The sequence below is a fragment of the Egretta garzetta genome, unplaced genomic scaffold, assembly GCF_000687185.1.
Source record: "Egretta garzetta isolate BGI_Z169 unplaced genomic scaffold, ASM68718v1 scaffold79, whole genome shotgun sequence".
Lineage (NCBI taxonomy): Eukaryota > Metazoa > Chordata > Aves > Pelecaniformes > Ardeidae > Egretta > Egretta garzetta.
In genome coordinates, this window is record NW_009260791.1 from 4,774,436 (window position 1) to 4,794,471 (window position 20,036).

A 20,036-nucleotide genomic window follows, 5' to 3' on the forward strand; every position below is an offset into this window, starting at 1 on the left:
ATTTCAAATGATGGTATTATAAATTGCAAACAGTATCACAGTAGTACAGCTTAATACCAAATATTTAAATTTTCATTTGGCAGGGATTTATTATTTTATTCATTTATTTTTTCAGCTGCACTATCTACTTAACATTACCCATGCTTCTTGCTGACAGGCCCAAAGATGGCTTTGCTAGTTGTGGCACTTGATCCATTACTATCTAAAATAATTATCTTTATTAATTTCCAAGCTGATTACTTGGACAAGATTACTCCTTAAACAGGCAGCTTAAAAATCAATTCAATTAAAATACTTATTAAAATGCCCTACAACAACATTCTTCTGACATTCATAAAAGTTTTATGGTCCAAGTATGCCTGAAAGTCTGTTTCAACAGAGGCAAAAATTGACAAAACAAAAATAAAAAAAATCAAAAGGACCTTCTTTTATAGGATTTTCTCCTATAAGCTGCTCACTTTTCAAATGCCCTGTGCAAAGAACAAACCTAAACTTTTGGCAGGACTGTTGGATGTTTCCCAGTAGCTATGCTGCCCGCCATTATTATAAAAGCAAAAGCAAGTAGACTGAAAAAGTAAAATTCCACCATTAACATCTTCCAATATTAACATCTTCCAACATTAACATCATTTGCAGTGCATACTGGATAGACACACAAAATATTTTAAGCACCAGGCAGATGGGGCTTTCAAGGCTAAAGTAGGAGAGAATGCAAAAACAATGATTGCAAAAAAGTGAAAATTACAGGGTGTGTAGAAGGGGAGACTCCTCAATACAACAGAAATTCAATCAACTTTATCAATACCGCTCAAGATCACAAACCTGACTTTAATAGAAATTAGTTAGACATGGGCTAACTTTGGTAACTCACATTGAAAATCTAAATTTTCAATATTGGAAGAGTCAGATGAAATTTCTTGCCTGGAATGAATACATAAGGAGTTATATCCAGCCTGTTCCTATTGAGCTAAATCTAGGTTAAAATCCAGGAAAGAAAACTGTGGGGGGAAAAAAAAAATTAGAAAAACTCTTCCATGAGATGGGAAAAGCAAGGAGACTCTTCACGGTAACGAGCATGAAGACAATAGTGTTCTGTGAAAATGGGAAATTGCAGGGAATGAGTGAACTGAGCAGAAAAGGGACCTCAGGTTCTTTCAAGTCACGTAGCAGAAGCGTAAGACTGAGAGTCAAGGACTACATGCTGATTTTTATCTCCTGAACGTAAAGCAACAAAGGGAGGAATTGCTTGCATTGTTGCACGTGGTACCATTATCTTCCTTTAATGTATATTTCTGCCACCTATAACCCTTTAAAAATCCTTGAGTCCTGGTTAACTGTCATCCAGTGCATTATACCAATACAGCATAATGCAAAATGAAGCCCTTAACAGCTTTTTAGATTGGCCAATACACTAAACTATTTTGTTTTTAAAAAAAGGAGACAGCTAGTGATCAGGTGCAAAAAAAACCCAAAACCCCAAACCTTCTCATTAAACGCATTGATGCCATTTCAATGGGCACTGCTACCATGAAAAAACAGTCGGTCATTAATCAGTCATTTACTGCAAGGGCTCTCTTTGAGATTTTCAAGAGAAAAGTAAAAGAAATAATTTCCTTCCCCAAAAGTAAAGCATAAAAAAAAAAAAAAAAAAAAAGAAATTTGGTACTGAGTGATTATATACTTGTAGAGACTTACTTGAGACAAAGCAGCATCCCGTTGTTCTATTACTGCGTTCATTTCCTCAGCTATTATTTTCTTTTTACGTTCTTTGGTCCTGTGTATTCGATTCAGAATTATAGCTCCATTCTTCAGTATATCTATCCCTGTGTCTGCATTGTTTATTCTGTTCAGTAATTCCTGTAATGTCTACCAACAGCATTATATGTTAGTCAGACATGAAGTTTTAATATATTTTATTTAATATAGGGTTTTAATTAATAGGCACATGTGAATTGTAAATTGACTGAGTGAAGTTATTGAATTTTCATATTGCAGCAAAGATGTACATTATTAGTGTGTCAATTCTTCTTTTTCCCACATCTTAGTTCTTGAAACCCACTCAATTGAACTTAAGCCTCTAAGATATAAGACTGACATCAAGAAATCTCCTCAGAGAATGGCTTACCATGTCATTTTCTTCAGGGTTAATATTTTCTAGCCTAGAAAAAAGGGACACAGAAAGCCTGATCAGTAGCATTTCCTTAGTGCAGCAAAATGAGTTCGCTTTTTAAATCTTTAGAACCTCAAGTAATTTCATTCTACTAGTCTTTAGAGTCAACCATGACACTGAACATATTAAAGTGCCACCTGCTCGACTCCATCTTTCAATAATGCTCCATATCTTCAGCACTGACTTCAGACTGTTAAGTTATTAATGTTTACTGCTATATATGACTACAAGGATCAATTGTTCATATGTGCTTAGATGAAGAAAGTTCCCCAGCGATAGAAATGACTGATGCTCTTATTTTATTTATTTCTAGGCTTACAACTTTTACCTGACGTTGTATTTTTGTTGTTTTTACTGCACCCCAAATGAAACAGGACAGGACTTCTGTGTGGAATTTTTTTTTTCCATTTATAGTAATTCTTTTTCCACCTCTCTCTTCCAAAATGAGGAAAAAACCTCTAGTTGAAGTTTCCTTAAAAATATTTTGATTTTATATCTTGCATAAAATAGCAAGCTAAGCCAATTCTCTGCCAGGCCCTCATTTAATTCTGGAACAAACCCCCTTCACTTTCCTCCCTTTCTATTTCAACAGAACATATATTGACCTGTCAAATACAAAGATGATACGAGGAATTTAGTCATACAGCATTGAACACTGGCTGCGCAAAAGCAGTGAATGATAGCACAAAAAGCCTAATAAATGAGATAGCATGTATTTTATTTTACCTAAGGTTCGTTATATGGACAGCATATTTAAAACACTTATGTGTGTTTTAAAACAGAAGACACCTCTTTTCTGTAAAAATGAGCATATTAAAGTTACCTTGCCAGTTCATTTCTATTTACTTAATGGTGACTTCTACTAAAAGTAGGTCTGACACTAGCATATGATATTTTAAAAGACAGATGTAGCAGCATTAAACATCTACAAAAGAGCAACACACACTTTTTCAACAGTGCTGTGACAGGTGCTGCTCTGAAGCCAAGATTTTAGCTAGCAAACATCATAGAGCACTTGACAGCACACTAGCACCTTTTACATTAAAGCATTAGTTTTACCAGATAACAGTACATAAGGCAGAGTAAATCAACCAGGACAGAAATTAATTCTTTAAATAAAAAAGAAATAATTCAGAATATACTAGTAGTGAACAACAGCTGGTATATTTATATGGAATTCACAAGCAATAACTACTCCAACATATACAGTCAGCACCAGAACTAAAGAAAGTAAAAGCTAACCTTTGCTGGGTTTGACTCGTATTCACAAAGTAGCACAACTCATAAAATAACAAACATAAGTCCAAATTCTCAGAACTGGCTCCTTGACTTGGCTCTTTGTAGAGTTTCTGCTTTAGGTTTCTATGTTGCTCGAAGTGCCACTTTACGTGCTACTTAAACGTGGATCTCCAGCTAGTTTGTATTCTCAGTGAAAGGAACGGCATTTGTCTAAGTAAATTGGCAGGACTGACCTGGCTTCTCCACTGGACTTCTACCCTGCTAAAAGTGTGGGTCAACAAAATCACCCAGCAAACCAACGGGCTGGGTAAGCAAGACACCTTAGGGAGGAATGGGGGTGGGAAAAAGAACAGGAAGTTCTACCCATAAGCGCAGCCCTTCGGCATACTGCCACCACAGGGATCTGCCTGGAGATGTACGTACTACTCCTTAGGTGACAGTATTTTTTAAAAAGCAGCATCTAGAGCTGCGTATTTGCCCTGCTGCCTCTCCCTGTGCTGTGAACAGGCAATAAATGACCCTTAGATCTCTCATGATTTTAAACAGCAGTAAGCAAGGATTCCTCTTCTCCCCATTTCTACACACATTCTGCTAATATAAGCCCTAGGGCCAACAGGACTGAAAGAATTTTGGTTGTTACAGTTAAATAATGACAACAGAATAGCTCCAGCTGCTAACTTAAAGAAAGCATTAAAGCATTTGATAAAGGTTGGCAGGCTGTTCAATATTGCCCTCTTGTAAAGATCTCTGATTGGAATAAGTCCAAAGCAGATGGAATGAGTGACCTGTGCTCTAAAACTTGATGAGTATGGCACAAGTAGCCAATGTTCTTTAAATAAAAACAAACCTCTATGTGCTCCACGTCTGAGACAGAGAACTTGACCTTTTGAACAGCCAGCATCAGGAAGAAAATATTAAGGGTGGTAGTCGGAAAAGTTCCAAGACTCCAGAAGAAACTCCAAAATTAAATAAAATACAGTGAGTCCCTCATGGCTCATCCCATCATCCCTACTCCTTCCAAAGGATTAGTGGAGAGGTGAGGTGAACTCCAAAAAAATTTCCATTCAGCCACAGTAATAAACTACTTCGAAAACAGAGGCTGAGAAAAGTAATTTCCTCATGGGGTTGACTCTGTTTCTGAGAATGCAGCACTGCAATTTGCCTCTTCTCAGTCAGAGTCCTGGCTTGCTCCTCCCATTGCAAAATGCTAGACATCCAGGCAGATAGAGAAATTCGTATCTTGTCACCCCAGCTGAGATGTTAGTAAAGATGCCCAATGTTCTGAAAAGCCTGAGTGCTGGCTCCACTCAACCATTTCGTGCTTGCAAGGTGTATGGTTGCACGAATAAGCACCTTGTAAGTTTAGAATAAGTGCACCAGAAGAAAAGTAGCTGAGCCTGATGGAGGCAATCCTGCCTTCTTCATTCTGTAATGCCCCAAGATTTCAAAAGCAGCAAGAACTTTCTTCAAAAAAAAAGAATACAAAACTCCCCAAACCAATAATAACAACAGGAAATGTTTCCCTGTACCACACCATTGCTCTTTTTGGAAGAAATATCACATTATCTAGAAGGTGCTGTCACACAGAGAACTGATACCGGTCAGGGAAAAGCTGTGGTCAGCTTGATCTTGGTCAGGTTGCACAAATGGATGCAGTCACCATGGGCTGAAGTAATATTGAATATAAATTGGTGGATCGGAGCAAGACATCTTTCAAGTTTCTTACATTGTCTGATATGGCTTAAGACATTCCTATCAAACTTGCAGTTTAGCTGAATGGGTAACAAGGTAAGGAAAGAGGCAGATATTAAGACATCTGATGCAGTGAACATGATGTTTACTTGAACATAAAGAATGAGTTTTTCTCCCTTTCAGGGGATTAAATATGGCAATTAATGTCCAGTAATTCATTACCATTGAGTATCTGCTGCATGGATGATTAATAAACTTTAACAAACTTTACAGTGGAACAAATGAAGCTTTTGCGCTCTGTGCCTTTGTGACTTTTGTCAATTAGGATTTTTCTTTTACTGTTCTGATGACTAACACTAAAATTATCAATGAGAATAAAAGCATGTAACATTTTTCAGAACCCTTCAGCAACATCTTTGTGCCCTGTGGGAGGCATAAACCTGCTTGGGATCTGCCTAAGGATTTTATTGCTGTCCAGGATGCATTCAGTGACAGGTCACACAGAACCCAGGACATGAAAGACTTGGGTATGACCCTTCCCAATGAGCTGCCATTGCCACAGTTGATCTCTGCAATGCAGAACAGGAGACCCTGGAAAATACTGGAACTATGATCTTACAGTACACATGCAGCCTGGCAAAGACGATTCTTTTGAACTAAATTGGTGTTGTCTCCAGTCTTGTGTTCTGCTATTGGCTGTCATGACAGCAAATATCACACAGAAGCCTGACCTTCACCCTTGCAGAATATAAAGGAAGCGATGCTAGCTACAGACAATGGCTCACTGGTTTAGGCAAAGAGGAATGCGTATCAGGTATTGAACCAACAGTAGCTGGTTAGCCCATGGCAATTTTTACCCATGTTGGGTTGGTGTTCTGTTCTCCACAGGGAAATCTCCTATGCCAATTCTGAGACTGTGAATGGCATCAGGGTATCAGGCCTCTATAAAGCATCAGAAAGAGCACCCAAGTGGATGACAGCAACAACAATTGCTATTCTCTAAATGACAGCAATAAAGTGTAATAGCTTGGCTCCAGGCTATCAGGTAAGGGAGTTACTGACCCCCTTCTTGGAGCAAGTAACTTTTTTGTCATTGCCAGTGTACCCAGTACCTTCTGCAACGACATTCTTTGGGGGAAGGTAGTATGCATGTTCTCCAAGAAATGGAGTTTCTTCTCTTTTCTCATCCTTCTGCTTAGAACTAAGTTGGTCTTCCGGTACATGAGTGAAGCGGACAGAAGGGATCAAAGGGAAAAAAGCAATGGTGTTCTAAGGGATTCATGTGTGTCAAGAACTGCCAGACGTGTGTCTATGGATTCCACTGGAGAAAAAGCAACAATATGCCTCTCACACATTTCATAACCAATGATTTGTTCCAGAAAACCAAGTCATTGACTACGTCTGTTGACCAGATTAATTTGCTGCGGGACTTGAGCACTTTAACCCCAAAGATCTCGAGTTTATGCTAACCACTTATAGACCACTTCATTTGGTATTTGGGGCCATACAAAAATTTCTTGCTTTCTTTACTGTGGGAACATAAAAAATTAGAAGAGCGATGAAAGAAACTGGAAAAATGGAATAAGGCTCACAGTTATGATGTCTCTTATGGGAATTTATAGCACATTTGTAATTTCCTCAGAGATTGCTGCTCAAAGCAAGATTTCAGATACACGTACACCTACAACGGGCTCTGTAGAGACATTTACTCCAACAAATTATGCACTAATTCTTGTGGGAATGGAATCTCCTAATCTTGCTGTTGAGTCATACTTACAGGCTGTGACAAACTCAAGCAACTTGTAAATTCCACAGAGTAATGGTGCACAAACTATGTGCAGACTATTGAAATTTATTTAGATAACATTCTCTGGCCTTACCTACAAAAATACCCGAAAGAAGACAACTGGTTTTCTGCCATAAAGAGGAAAGAGTGTTCTTAGTAGAATCAATTATTTAAAACATAATCGTCTGCCATTTAGTTAACTAATAACTGCACCTATTCAGTCTCCTACCATGAAAAACTTCTCTGTTTGCTTTGTATTTCTCTTGGCAGAAAAACAGGAGGAATTTCTCAGCCACTCCAGACTTTGGAGAACTACCCTTTGGGGGACTACCATAGACAGTAGCCAAGATGATCACAACTCGGATGGAGAAGGATTACATGGAGAGGCAAACTGTAGCTTCAAAGCTGCCTATATCCCAAAGCGAGAAAAGAAACCGTTCTTGATCTTCCTCTCCTGACTTAACAGTTTTGTTTAAAATGAGATTGCCTGTTTCTGTTGTGTTAACATGGCATATATAAAACTCTATTAAGTATTAATTATACCCTTATTACAAACTGCTCCTACACTAAAGATAAGAAAAAACCCATATACTTTTACTACGTCACCACATCATTAGTAGAAATTTTGCTGAAGGAAATGTCTAGTGGGCTTAAAGGCTTGATTGATTTCCTATACACTGCAACTTCTGACTGACATTCTGGTACTCTGTGTCAGAAGACCCCTACAAAATGTCTCATCTGTCTTATTTATCCCTGAATAAATCAATACCAAAGCTTTTGATTATATTTTTAATTTTTGTGACCAAAATTATTCACCTTGCTCTCAGTCTCCAGACAAAAATACTGTCTTATAGGATGTCTAACAAATTAACCAATAACACAGTAAGACTAGCACTAGCCTGGTATTTTGTCATAGAGAAGTTTGTGCTAAGTTTTCTTATATAACCACTGTCGAGCAGTTTTATGACAGTCAGACTGATACAACAATCTTTTTGCACAGGGCAGGAAATGTATACATACTCTTTAAGAGACTCTTCTAAACGCTGGACTCGTAGAAATGCTTCATCTCTCTCTTCATTGGCTAACCTAAGCCTTGCCATGACAGCCTCGTCACGTTCCTGTTGAGCAGAATAAACTTCTTCCACCAGAGCTGCAAAAGTAACAAGTGTGTTTAACAAACAAGTTTGACAGTAAAAGACACTATTAGATGCACTTACATGGGCCTTTGCCAGCATCTCCTAAAAATCAACATTCCTCCACTGACCTCGGATTATTTTGGGTAAGGTCTATATTACTCTTCAGACACAACACTAAATAGGTGTTGATTGCTAAAATGAATACTTTAAGGAATGAAATAAAGCTATGTGTTCTCAAATTCACCCCTGTATAATCAAACAGGGCAAGGAAGTAATTTGCTTTGTGTTCTAAATACTTGTTCTAAAAACTTGCTTAACAGAAAAGCAATTCTTAAAGCTCAGAATCATATGACACACTAATAGGTTTCTTCTAGGACACAGAGTTAAAAGTAATGATCCATTAAAACTACTTCTGCCATCACATTGCTTCTTATCAGGGTGGCACACTGATATTAAATATTAAAAATTCTAATATTTTCATAGTCTGTCTCTGGTATCACAAGAATGGCACAGCTGGCATCTCTCCTTCTCTGCCAAGCCTTTACTTTATTGTGTAATATACTGTTATATTATCTGTTACGGCATACATGGACCTTGGAGCATTAGGTGCCAATAAACTAAGATTTACTGTCTATCCTTGGGAGCAAACTAACACCTTCAAGTCATTCCTCATCCTGAGCTTACATTTTCTTCCTGCCTCTTCCCTGTCAATATGTCTAACACCATTTCTGGCACACTGCCAGAATCCTTACCTCGACCCTGCCTCCGCTAAAATCTTTATTCATACTTTCATCATTTCCCTCTGCAATACTGCAAATCTCTCCTCACAGTCATCATAAAACCTTGCAGTTGAAATGTCTAGGGACATTCAGGATGCCATAGCAAGACTGCTGTCACTCCTGGACATAGACAGAGGACTATATCATCCCTGATTGTCACAGGCACCTCCAAAAAACTCAACTGACATCTGCAGGTTCCAGTATTCCCCATGCTCCTCTTCTAGTCTGCCAAGCTGGTGTTTAGTCACAGTCTCCTACTACGGTCCCTTTCAAATACTGGCAATTTTTTTCTCAAGAACCCTCTGTATTGCTGCTGGGCTTCCTTACCTCCTTCAGAACTCTGCTCCTCTCTGAACCACTGCTCAAGTCATTAATTTAATATCTCAAAGAAAGGCTTCCTCTTCACTTTAGGACAGAGGTTTTATCCCCTCCATTCTTGCCTCAATTGACATCAACTTGGTTGTTTTTATAGGTTAGTTTACTCTTACTTCACCATTGTACATTACTGTACAAAAACTTCACAGTGTGATAATACATAAAACACCTTATGGTTCTTGACAGAATGGAACAATAGGAACATAGTAGTACATTTGGGTAGCAGCTATATTACTGGCACAAAATACACATTACTAGTACTGGAAAAAAACCCAAATCATCCCAACCGAAATACAGAAAGTGGTAAGTTTTAGTACAGTTCACAAGCAGCTCCAATAAGCAGTGATGTAAGATGAGTGAGAAGATGAACAGATAAAGAACGCTGAGAGATGAATTAGGAAGATGTTCAAGGTAGGAAAGCAATTCTCTTGTCCTCAAGCTGGGGAGAAGAGTGTTGCTGAGGAGTAAGGAAGCATTTTTTGCAGATCTAGTAAAAGGTTGCATGATAACAGCAGACTGGACAAAAGACAACAGGGAAAGCCTAAAGGTCACTTCAGGGAGTGCAGTCCCTCCTCTTACAAAAGTCTGCAGAAGAGCTGCAAGCCTAGTCATCAGGCCAGAGATGGAACAAGTTGCATCACAAAAAGATTAAAAAAAAAAAAAACATCAGAAGCACAAATCTTGTAATGTACAGAAAATTTAACAAACACTGATTTAATTCTATTTGATCTATTTGCCCTGTTTGCAACAGGAAAGCTTTGCTTGATGTGGAATGGAAAAACTAAGGCATAAGTAAACCAGCTGCAAAACTGCCTGCACACAGATTGGTAGTCAGGAATAAGTTTGCAGCACTGGCAGAGGATGAGTCCAATATCTGCAAAGGTAGGTGGCTCAGCAAGAAGAAATTGTATGGGCTGGGCTGTGCATTTCAGCTCCCCAGACTTCCACTTAGGTTCCTAAGATCTGTGATGGCAGGGGAACTAGTTCCTCAGGCTTGACTGCCTGGGTAAACCAGAATACAACTTCTATGTCCCGGTTGGATCAGAAATACGCAAGCAGTTTAGTTCTGTATAGTAATTATTACCTGTCCGTACCTTAATATATTTGTTTACTATAGTTTTTCAAGTAAATTATGTCAGTATACCTAGCATCATGCCAGCGATACTGCAGAGAGAACCCTTTCCCTAAAGCTGCAAGCGGAAACATTATGCAATTTTCATAATGAAAACAATTGCAGGAATGAATAGAAAGCTGTCTAAAATAGCTGAAGATTCGGCACGTATTACTGTTGTGGGGCTAATTAGTTTCCAGATTAGTTAACTTCTTTGAGTGCATCCCTTTCTGTCCGACCCTACAATGTCCCCACCTCAGCATGGAAACCCACAATTTGCTGACTGCTACAATGGGTCTTAAGTGTATAACTACACTTAGAGGGACTGTGTTTTGGTATATCTAATTCCCTCTCTGAGGAACCATAGCCAGTGATAATAATAAAAAGCCTGTACAGTCAAAACAAGATTATTGCTTATTTGTCCTTAAACCAAAGTAATATATATATAACAGTATGAAAACATTAGGAAAAAGAGATTTGTTAAGTTACTTAAACATCCTGCTTATCTCAAATCTTACCATGTCTGATAGCAGCCCAGAGGCTAATTGCCTTGAACAGCAAACCATTCCCCCACCCAAAGGTCCATTACAAAATACCGTCTTTTAACTATTGGCTATGGAAAAGGGATTTAAATTGAGCAACTCTTTCTTATTTTCTTATCCTTCTACTAAATTAAGGCATTGGAGTAAATATCCCAACAACCAGATCCACCAACTACATTAAAAAAAAAATTTACAGTAGTTCCATATCAATTACAAGTCTTTGGCTTTTGCTTCTATTTCTTAAATGTAATATTGCAAATTAACTTTTTCACATTAAAACTGATTAGGAAGAGTGTAGAAAATCATGTAAGATGCCTATATGGTAATCGAAGTTAAAAAAAAGAAAAAACCAGATACTTAGCTACATGGCATTTCAATACCATGTAGCAATACTGACAATTACCACAAGAAATGTAAAAAATACTTTAAAAAGTCCTCATTTAACTCATTTTAACAATCCACAGAAGGCTAACTCACCTGATTCCTTCCAGCCAAAGCTTCTGCTGAATTTAGGTTAGACATTTCTGTTATCCAATGCCTATAAACTTCTGACTATTTAATACTTTACACATTCCTTTTTTAATACTATATGGAATATTACAACAGTTACACAATTGCAGGTAGCCCGAAGTATGATGTTAACAATAACGTTCACCATTCAGACTGAGTTATGAATGAGTCACAAGTAAAAGTTCAGGACCATAAGGATCACAAGATTCTTTAAATAAGCAACTGAAATACGTGCACCTTTGGGTTGCAATGCAGCAGCAAATCAAAACCCTGTGTCATATTTAGGAAAGTATGTGAAGTATAACCCGTCCAATGAAAAGTCTGTGAGAGAGTGTGACATAAAAATCCTCCATATTAAAAAGAGTAAAGGCTATCCAGATAATCATCCAAATGCTTCTTAAAAATGCCAGGCAAAAAGTAATTGAGAGTAACAAGTCAGGCTCCTAAGCCCCATTCAAGATATGGCATATCCAGCAAAATACTAGCCCCATACCAGCACACTGGCTTGATGCCTGATCCAATGAAAAAAGTGATCCAGCTACTTAGTCACCAACTGCTCTGGTCGACACCATGAGGTTTTTCTTGGAGACCTTCCAATGGCGCACGAACCAACCCTATCCTGTTTATCTTGAGGCCTGACCAACAAGAAACACAAATTCTTATAGAACTCATGTTTCAAGCAAGAAAATGACACACAAAAATGAAGCATGAATAGTCAAGTATTAAGCTAAAATGAATTGTGTCATTTACTAATTCATATTCATATGACATTCAAGAGTTAAAATATTTAAATCCCATAGTGTTAAATTAAGAAAAACGGATTATTTTCCAATGCTTGCAAACATTGTAATATATATAAATATGACATTACTACTTAGTTGCATAAACTTTATTTGCTTTGGAATAATTTAATAACATCTTTCTTCTTGTAACTAAAATCCCTGCATACTCTAAAAGAGCTCTTTATTTTAAAAGAATCATTATGCTAAACTCATCAATTCTAAAACATTTTTAGTTTTTAGTAAAGAAAACAATTGTAAACAGAGAGCTTTTGTAAGGTAGATAGCTATTACAAAGTTCACTTAGAAAATCAATATAGCATTTTAGCTGGAATTTGCTCATTAAACACCCACAGCTCTAATGCAAATTATGATGGAATGAATAAAGCAAATACATATGCTTCTTTCTTTTTATTAAATGTAAAATCTACTGTTAATTGCATCTGGTATGTCATATAAACTTTTCTCCTTAACTATTAAATGGAAGCCTTTACAAAAGTCATTAGAGATTCTCTTTCTTTGACTTGTATAAATTTCAATATTTGTTCAGTAAAGGTTCACAGCAGTTAAATTACATTAACAAATATTATTAGCTACTATGTAAGCCAACTAAGTAAAATACTTATATTGCAGGTAAAACAAATCAATGGGTGTTTACAATAATATTTGGATATGTCCATTTTTAAACAAGCTTATCAAATATCATGTAATTCTTAGTCAAATGAGAGAGACTCAAAGTAGATTCTTTTTCCCAAATACTCAAATTTGTTTAGTAAGCTAATTGTTTTCTAATATGGGCAAAAGTAAATATGAAGAAGATGAACCATACTGAGTATGAGTTTACTGAGTCAAAGCAGTGTACATATTTTCTTAGTTGAACCTGATTCTTTTGGCAAACCTATCTTCTACACTTTTTAAACTACCTTTAAAAATACAGCAGTAGCGAGAAGGTGTGTTGGAAACCATTCTAGTTTAAACAGTGGTTCATGATTTTCCAAACAACAGAACTTTGGGGGAAGGGAGGGAAGCATGGTTCCCAGGAAAGAACTCTGTTTGCTGATTTCCTAGAGGTCATCTGTGTAAATAAAAAAACTGAATAGGAGAGGCAAGAAAGAAGAAATTGTTAGGACTTAAAACATCTATGGCAGCAGAAATCACTTCATGTTACTCACTAAAAATGTAAAATCCAGAATACAGGCTAGACCTTATAAGAAAAAGATGAGATCACTACCCACACTGCTATGTCAGAAGATACAGTAAATATAACACTATAACAACTGGCTTTCAAGATAAGTCAGCTTTACAGAATTAACAACCACCTTTTGGAATCTGCAAGGTATTTGACATTAACAGATGTGATGTAATACTGCTTTTGGCTTTGGACTACATGGAAAAAAAAAGTTATCCAAGAAATTGTACAATTAAAATCTTGCTGATTGTTTTCGTAACAAGCACTAGTTATAGTGATCAGTTAATTCCAAGAAAAAGACATGGTGAGAAAGTTTTTCTGTTAATAACAATGTATTGTTGCAAAAGGTCAGGGTTTTGCAGTTTAAGATTCAGTATTCATGATCAGTGGTTGCTGAACAATAAGTGACTTGGGATTTTCTTTAGCATTGATTCTGGTACATTCAAATTAATTTTACTAGTTATTCGCATCATTACAGCAAGAATAAATACAAATGAGATAGTACGTTCTAATAAACAAGGCTCTGAGCATCTTAAATACTCAAGAATTGACTAAAATAATAATAATGACTCAAAAAAAAATTGATGCATGATTCAACTTCTGTTTCATACAGCTATACAGCTCTAACATAGCACTGAATATTAAACTCATGAGAAAAAAAGAAGCAAAGAATATTTTCTGTTTTCTGCCTTTTAGAGATGTATATTATTTGGAAGGAAAAACAGAAACATTATAGAACTTGCTTGGCGAGGTCATACTTAGAATTCAAGATTCCTGTAATGAGCTTCTTGTTTATCCTGCTCAGTTGCTTCCATGAAAAAACTGTCAGTTGAAATTTATCCTTCAGAGAGGTTTAACCAAACCCTTTTAGGGATTTTTGTTGTGTTTTCACTTTGGATTTCTGAGAGGCAGCTACAGTAATGTGAGGAATTCTGGAATTATACTGGGAAAAAGAGGTGCAATGATTACCTGCCTTTTCATTTTCATCAGTCCTCCCATTCCTGTCCACTACTGCTGGGTCTCTGTCTAATCACAGGAGGACTTGGAAACTATCCTTGCCACTTCCAGATGGGCCACTATTATTAAATTTTATTTAACCATATGGATATATGCTTGTTCATCTTACAGAAATACAAACACACATGTATTTGTTATCCAGTCATTTTAGAAATCAAAATCCTCCGAGACTTCTTTCTACTAGATTTAATGACTGTGCTCACAGTTCTTAAATAAGAAGTCAACCTTATCCTACCCAAATAAACAAAAAAAACAGATTTACTGCATTGCTATGAAAGCCTTTAAAATGTGTCATTAATTGGTCTCTGCGCATACATGTTACAAAATACAGATAATCCCTAGAAATGTTCAAAGCCTAAGGCCTTTACACAGTTCTCATTCAGGTTAATAGCGAACTACCACAAGCCCCAAGGCTGACTGTCGACTTAAAAATAGTGCTGAAATATTCTACTACAAAATAGATGACTTAAGTTCCTAGCTTTTTTTTTTTTTTGAAAGCTACCATTCATTTACTTTCAGTTATGACCTGTAACTGAAAAATAAAAGCAAAATAGTGATAAGAAGATCATAGGAAAACTACTTTTTTTTCCTCCTACTTGTTTTCACTGGTCTATACCAGGAATTATAGACTATAAGCCATTTACACCTAAATGTGACTTTATAGATAAAGCAATCTGAACAAACACTGATAGAACACAGTGACTTCTTTATTGCTTTGTGTTTGTTGTATGTATTTAGTGCATAGCATTCATCTGCTCCTACATTTCCAATGCTATAAACAGAGTGTTCCTAATAAAAGGCTAAAGTTGCTTAGTGGCAGCTCTGCATAAGGTTTTCTTTGTGTACTTGGATCCCAATTCAATTAAAAAAAATAAAGTGGGAAAGAATAGGAGAGAGTATTATACACAGACCCCAAGGCAGTTCTTGTGAAAGCCAATCCCTGTATAATACTTAAGCCTCTGCTTCTAACACACTAAACACAGCTGACTTCAAAATTCAAAACATAATGCTGTTCAACTTTTTTTCAGTGAATAATTGCTGATGCCTGAATATTTACTTTAGGGGCTAAAATATAAATGTTACATTAAAGTTTGCTAGTTATCATTTGACAGGTTAAAGAAAAATTTTTGTAATACCCCGAGAAGATTATTTGCAGACCTTTTTATTCCTGAATAAAACCCAATTCTTCATGTTCATCTAGCACCATAGTGGGGAAGAGAAAAGGGCCAGACTGATCATAAAAATATGCAGCAGATACTGGCTTGCTTTCTACATACAAGCTTCACCCTTAAATAGCTTAGTAATTTACACTTTAACCTATGCCAGCTCATCATATATTGTACTTCAAAAAGCTGCATGGAACTTCCTGACAATCAACAAGTCTGACAGTCTGAAGGTAAAATTACATTGTTTCAAATTAAGCTGTTAAAATTTAAGCCAAGATGTTCTCAGTCACAACACACCTACCTTGGCTTTTTTTCTCTGTCCTTTAGATGGATTGTCTACCTTCCCATACAGAGGATTCAAATCCTATGGCTATTTTCAAAATTCTGTTATTTACCAGGAAATATTTTGAAAAAATATTCAGGAAACAGTTTTGCATAATGAAGCATTAATAGGACAAAACCCCTAAGAACTATATAGCCTGTATATACAAATGAATTATGCACAGAAAACTGAATTAGGGAAGTATATGCATCACCTACTTAAACTGTAAAATATCATTCATATTTAGGTTTATAAACACAAGGGTTGGGAACTACCGAGTTCTTTTGGCTAAAGCCCAATATTGGCCTTATTTCAGTTTAATTGGAAGAGGATCTTGAATTCATCTTCTCCATGAGATATCAGGAACCTGGATTTCTGTTTGTACCAAAGGTTAATAAGAAATGTGTCTGCAAAAGTCAAACAGCATTAAATACCAAAAACTGATTATTATTCTGCAGGAGTTGTTCTGTCATTCATAATCTCTCCATGCTCCAACCTTCCACAGCTAATCTTTAATGGATGACATGCAAGAAAGAAAAATAACATCTAAAAAGGGACTCTAAAGTGAGCTTGAAGAAATGGAAAATACTTTTCTTCTGTGCTGGAAGTTATTGCCACCCAAAGTTTATTACTGGCAAGATTACTTATTTCCTCTTACTTTACAGGATATTAAATCAAACTAACTCTAAGCTAATAGCCACTTGGATATTTGTTTTTACTTTTGCTATTAAAACTATTGCATATGCATTCAGTAATTATTTTTCAAATTAATTTAGGAAGCTTTAAATAACGTTCATGAACATTACCATACTATATTAAAGAATTCCAGAACACCACAAACGTTAATTCTCAATATTTTTGTAAAAACAGACCTGAAAAAAGGGACTTCATTGTACATACTTTGCTGTAGTTTCCAAGCAACTGAAAGCTGTATAACATATAAAACAGTATTAGAAGTACTGCTTTCCCCTTTTTTCACATTATTTTTCTTATCATAACCCTGGTCTTTCAGAGAGCATCTGCAGAATGCCATACATTTTTCAGACATTAAAGGTGGTGTGCAACACCTAACAGACCTAGCAAGGCTGGAGTCAATCAGCTGACTCTGATTTCAAAAATTATTAAATTTTTGTAACATTACTATTTGATACTGGCAAAACCCCCCCAAAGAATAGCCCTTGCTATAGAAAGCTTTAATGATAAATATTTTTTATTATATTTCCCTTCAGAATTATTCTTAGTCCCAATATATAGCGCTGCGATAGCAACAAAAACATAACTATGTTCTATCACGTTGCAGTAGCAGTGAGAGTTACTGTGAGAAGACCAAGGCTTTGATATTTTTTCCAGTTTAAAGAGGCTACCACTATGCTCTGCAGTTCTCACTTACACTCAACCAGATCTTTTGTCTAAAAGTTCCTATATATCCTCTGTATAATTCATCTGTTAGGCAAAAATGAAGTCACTTATTATGTCCATCCAAGGTGAGATCTCTTCTCTGCTAGTCCTTCTGAACACTCACTCCTTTGCAACATCTCAATCCTTATCTTCCAGTCTGTCCTCAGATGTGTGCTCCTTCTCCCTCGTCCCCTCCCACAGAGCGCACCCATTCCCTTTTCTGTTCAACATGGGAAAGCTGTGCAGCCCCACATTTCAAGATTTGTCTATTCTTCATGCCCAGTTCACATGTGGTGTTCCCTTTCTTCCCTATGTTATCCTAGACTCAGTTCTTTTATAATGTGAGCTTCCCTTGATTTTCCTGATGTTACCTCCACCTCTGTTCTTGTCTTCATGATGGTGTATTGGGTCGAGCAGCACAGAGATGTGCTTTCTATTGGTAGGTAGAAAGAGGTTGATAACACAGCAATGTTTTGGCTACTGCTGAGCAGTGCTTGAACAGCATCAAGGCTGTGCCTCCACTATTCCCCCCTCCCCCCCCCCCCCCCCAGGAAGAACTATGTATACTGAAGCCCTACTTCCCAGGAAGGGGCTGGACAGCGCCTGCTAATGGGAAGTAGAGAATAAAATCTTGTTTTCTTTCCTTTTGCTACCGTGTGCGGCCTTTGCTTTTGCTTTTTTTTTTCTTTATTAAACTGCCTTTATCTCGACCCATGAGCTCTTTGATTTACTTTTTTCTCTCCTCTGTCCGGTTAGAGGGGAGTGATAGAGCAGCTTTGGTGGGCCCCTGGCATCTAGCCAGGGTCAAACCACCACAGATGGGGAGTGAAACTAATGGTACCTTCTGACATTGCCTTATAGTGAGAGGAAATCCAACAGAAGAATAATGAAGAAACAGCAGGAACCTGTGGCAACTATGGCCACCAGAAACAATAGCCTGTAATGCTTAAAAGCCTGCAACCAAAACTGTGAATTCTCTAATTTTCCTTAGCTGTAGCTACCTGATACAGAGATAAGGATGCAAGGAAGTTCCAAAATCCATTTTCCAGGCTAGTAAAATTTAAAAAAACCCACCTTCCAAAAATAAGTTATTTACTGCACACAGTATTAAACATTCTTTTCCATCATGTATATCTTTTGCCTTAACTCTACTTTTTCTTGTTCTTACATGAAGCATTTCACAAATCTACACATTTTCTCTTCAATTCTTCCTCTGAACAAAATAAAAATCATAAAGCAACAAGCTTTGGGTAATTTGTTTTTGAAGACTGTTGCAGCTTCAATTTAAAATGGCATTTATCTTCAGCTTTTTTGTTCTTTCCGCAGGACTTGTTTAAGTAAAACCCATCAATTAGAGGGTTACATTTTAAAATAGAATTGTAATATTCCTCAAACTAGATAACATTTTAATGGTGTATCTTTCTGATATTTTTCACAATATAATTTTGTTGAGTCATTTTCTTATCATAAAGTCAGTACTAAGTAATAATAAAAATGCAAACACCCATATTTACAAGCTTCACTCTACCATGTGTTATACACTGCAGTAATTAAACATTAACCAGTAACATGAAATCACAGCCGCATGTGTTCTCTTTTCCTCAAAGGACGTAACACAAGGGGAAAAAGTTTTTCCTTAAACACACTGAGTCGTCTTTATTTGGTTCTGCTTGTCCATTAGAAGTCTCCCCAAGGCTTTTATGAGACAGAGACACATAGGCCTCCACAAAGTCAGCTTGGTTCACATCATTCCAGATTTCAAAACATTTATCCAAACTTGGTAACTTTCTTAGAATCATAAGACAGGAAAGCAAAAAGACCATGAAACATTAACGATGCTTCCTTTTTGCAAACAGCTTAAGCAGTAAGGAGCCTCTTGCCCTCTCTCTCAGCATTTAAGGATATTATACTTCCTGAACTTGTAAAAGGAGAAAAAAGGGTATTTTTTAAAAGGTCGTCCTTATTACACATTGTAGCTCTCATTCAAATTTGGCTTATTCCTTTTAAAATGGAATAACTATGTTAATTAATAACCATACTGTTTTGAAGAGAATATTATGCTTAGGACATAATTAAAATGTTTAAACAGTAATGTAGGAAAAAACAATTTACTAACAAATATTTCAACTGTATCCATGAAAATGAAACTAAACACGTTTTTGACACACCTTTTGACACACATTTCTTTCCAGGTTTTAATGAGTAATAAACAGCTATATCAAAGAGAACACTTCTCTATTACAGGTACAGAGGTAAAACACTGTGCAAATATCCAGGAACAAACACAAAACTTGGGATTCAACCCAAACAATTTGCATTAGCTTTTGGCTGTTGGATATAGCTATGACATGCAGTGCAGATATTTTTCTTCTGAAAATAAAGCAAGCAGTTTACATTTTAAAAAAAAGAATAAAATTATGCCTGTATTTCAATTTGTTTCCTAATGGGTATATTAGATTTGCCTTTCCCTTCATCCACCACAGAAAACATAGGAACTCTCTCTTCCATCTAATAATATATACAGAATACTGTATTCTCAGGAGTTTGACATTAAGTGGAAAGTCAGCCATCTGTTTTTTTCAGCTGGATAGTTTATTTTCTGCTCCATTTTCCTGAAGACAGTTACTTCTCCCTTACATACCAGCATTTTGGGGACAGGTATTAGTACTATTAATGCTATACGAAGTGCATGTGGCCTGTAAGGACATAATTTTGCCTAGCTTACACTTTATTTATGAACAAATGATACAATGAATTTATAAAAGCACTCCCATTAATTTCTTTGAAACACTTGGAGAAAAACTTCTGCGTATTTTTCATCCACT

General features: G+C 36.5%; 1 protein-coding gene across 3 annotated transcripts in view; it reads right to left on the reverse strand.

Annotated features, from left to right (window-relative positions):
• Positions 1–20,036, reverse strand: part of MIPOL1 (mirror-image polydactyly 1) — a 183,950-nt gene that overhangs the window by 114,224 nt on the left and 49,690 nt on the right. For all 3 annotated transcript variants that reach the window (XM_035902022.1, XM_035902021.1, XM_009646682.2), the window contains 3 exons: positions 7,908–8,037; positions 2,126–2,159; positions 1,696–1,866 (listed from right to left, as the gene is read on the reverse strand). In XM_035902022.1, coding sequence (XP_035757915.1) covers positions 1,696–1,866; positions 2,126–2,159; positions 7,908–8,037 — 335 coding nt within the window. The remainder of the gene's footprint in view (positions 1–1,695; positions 1,867–2,125; positions 2,160–7,907; positions 8,038–20,036) is intronic.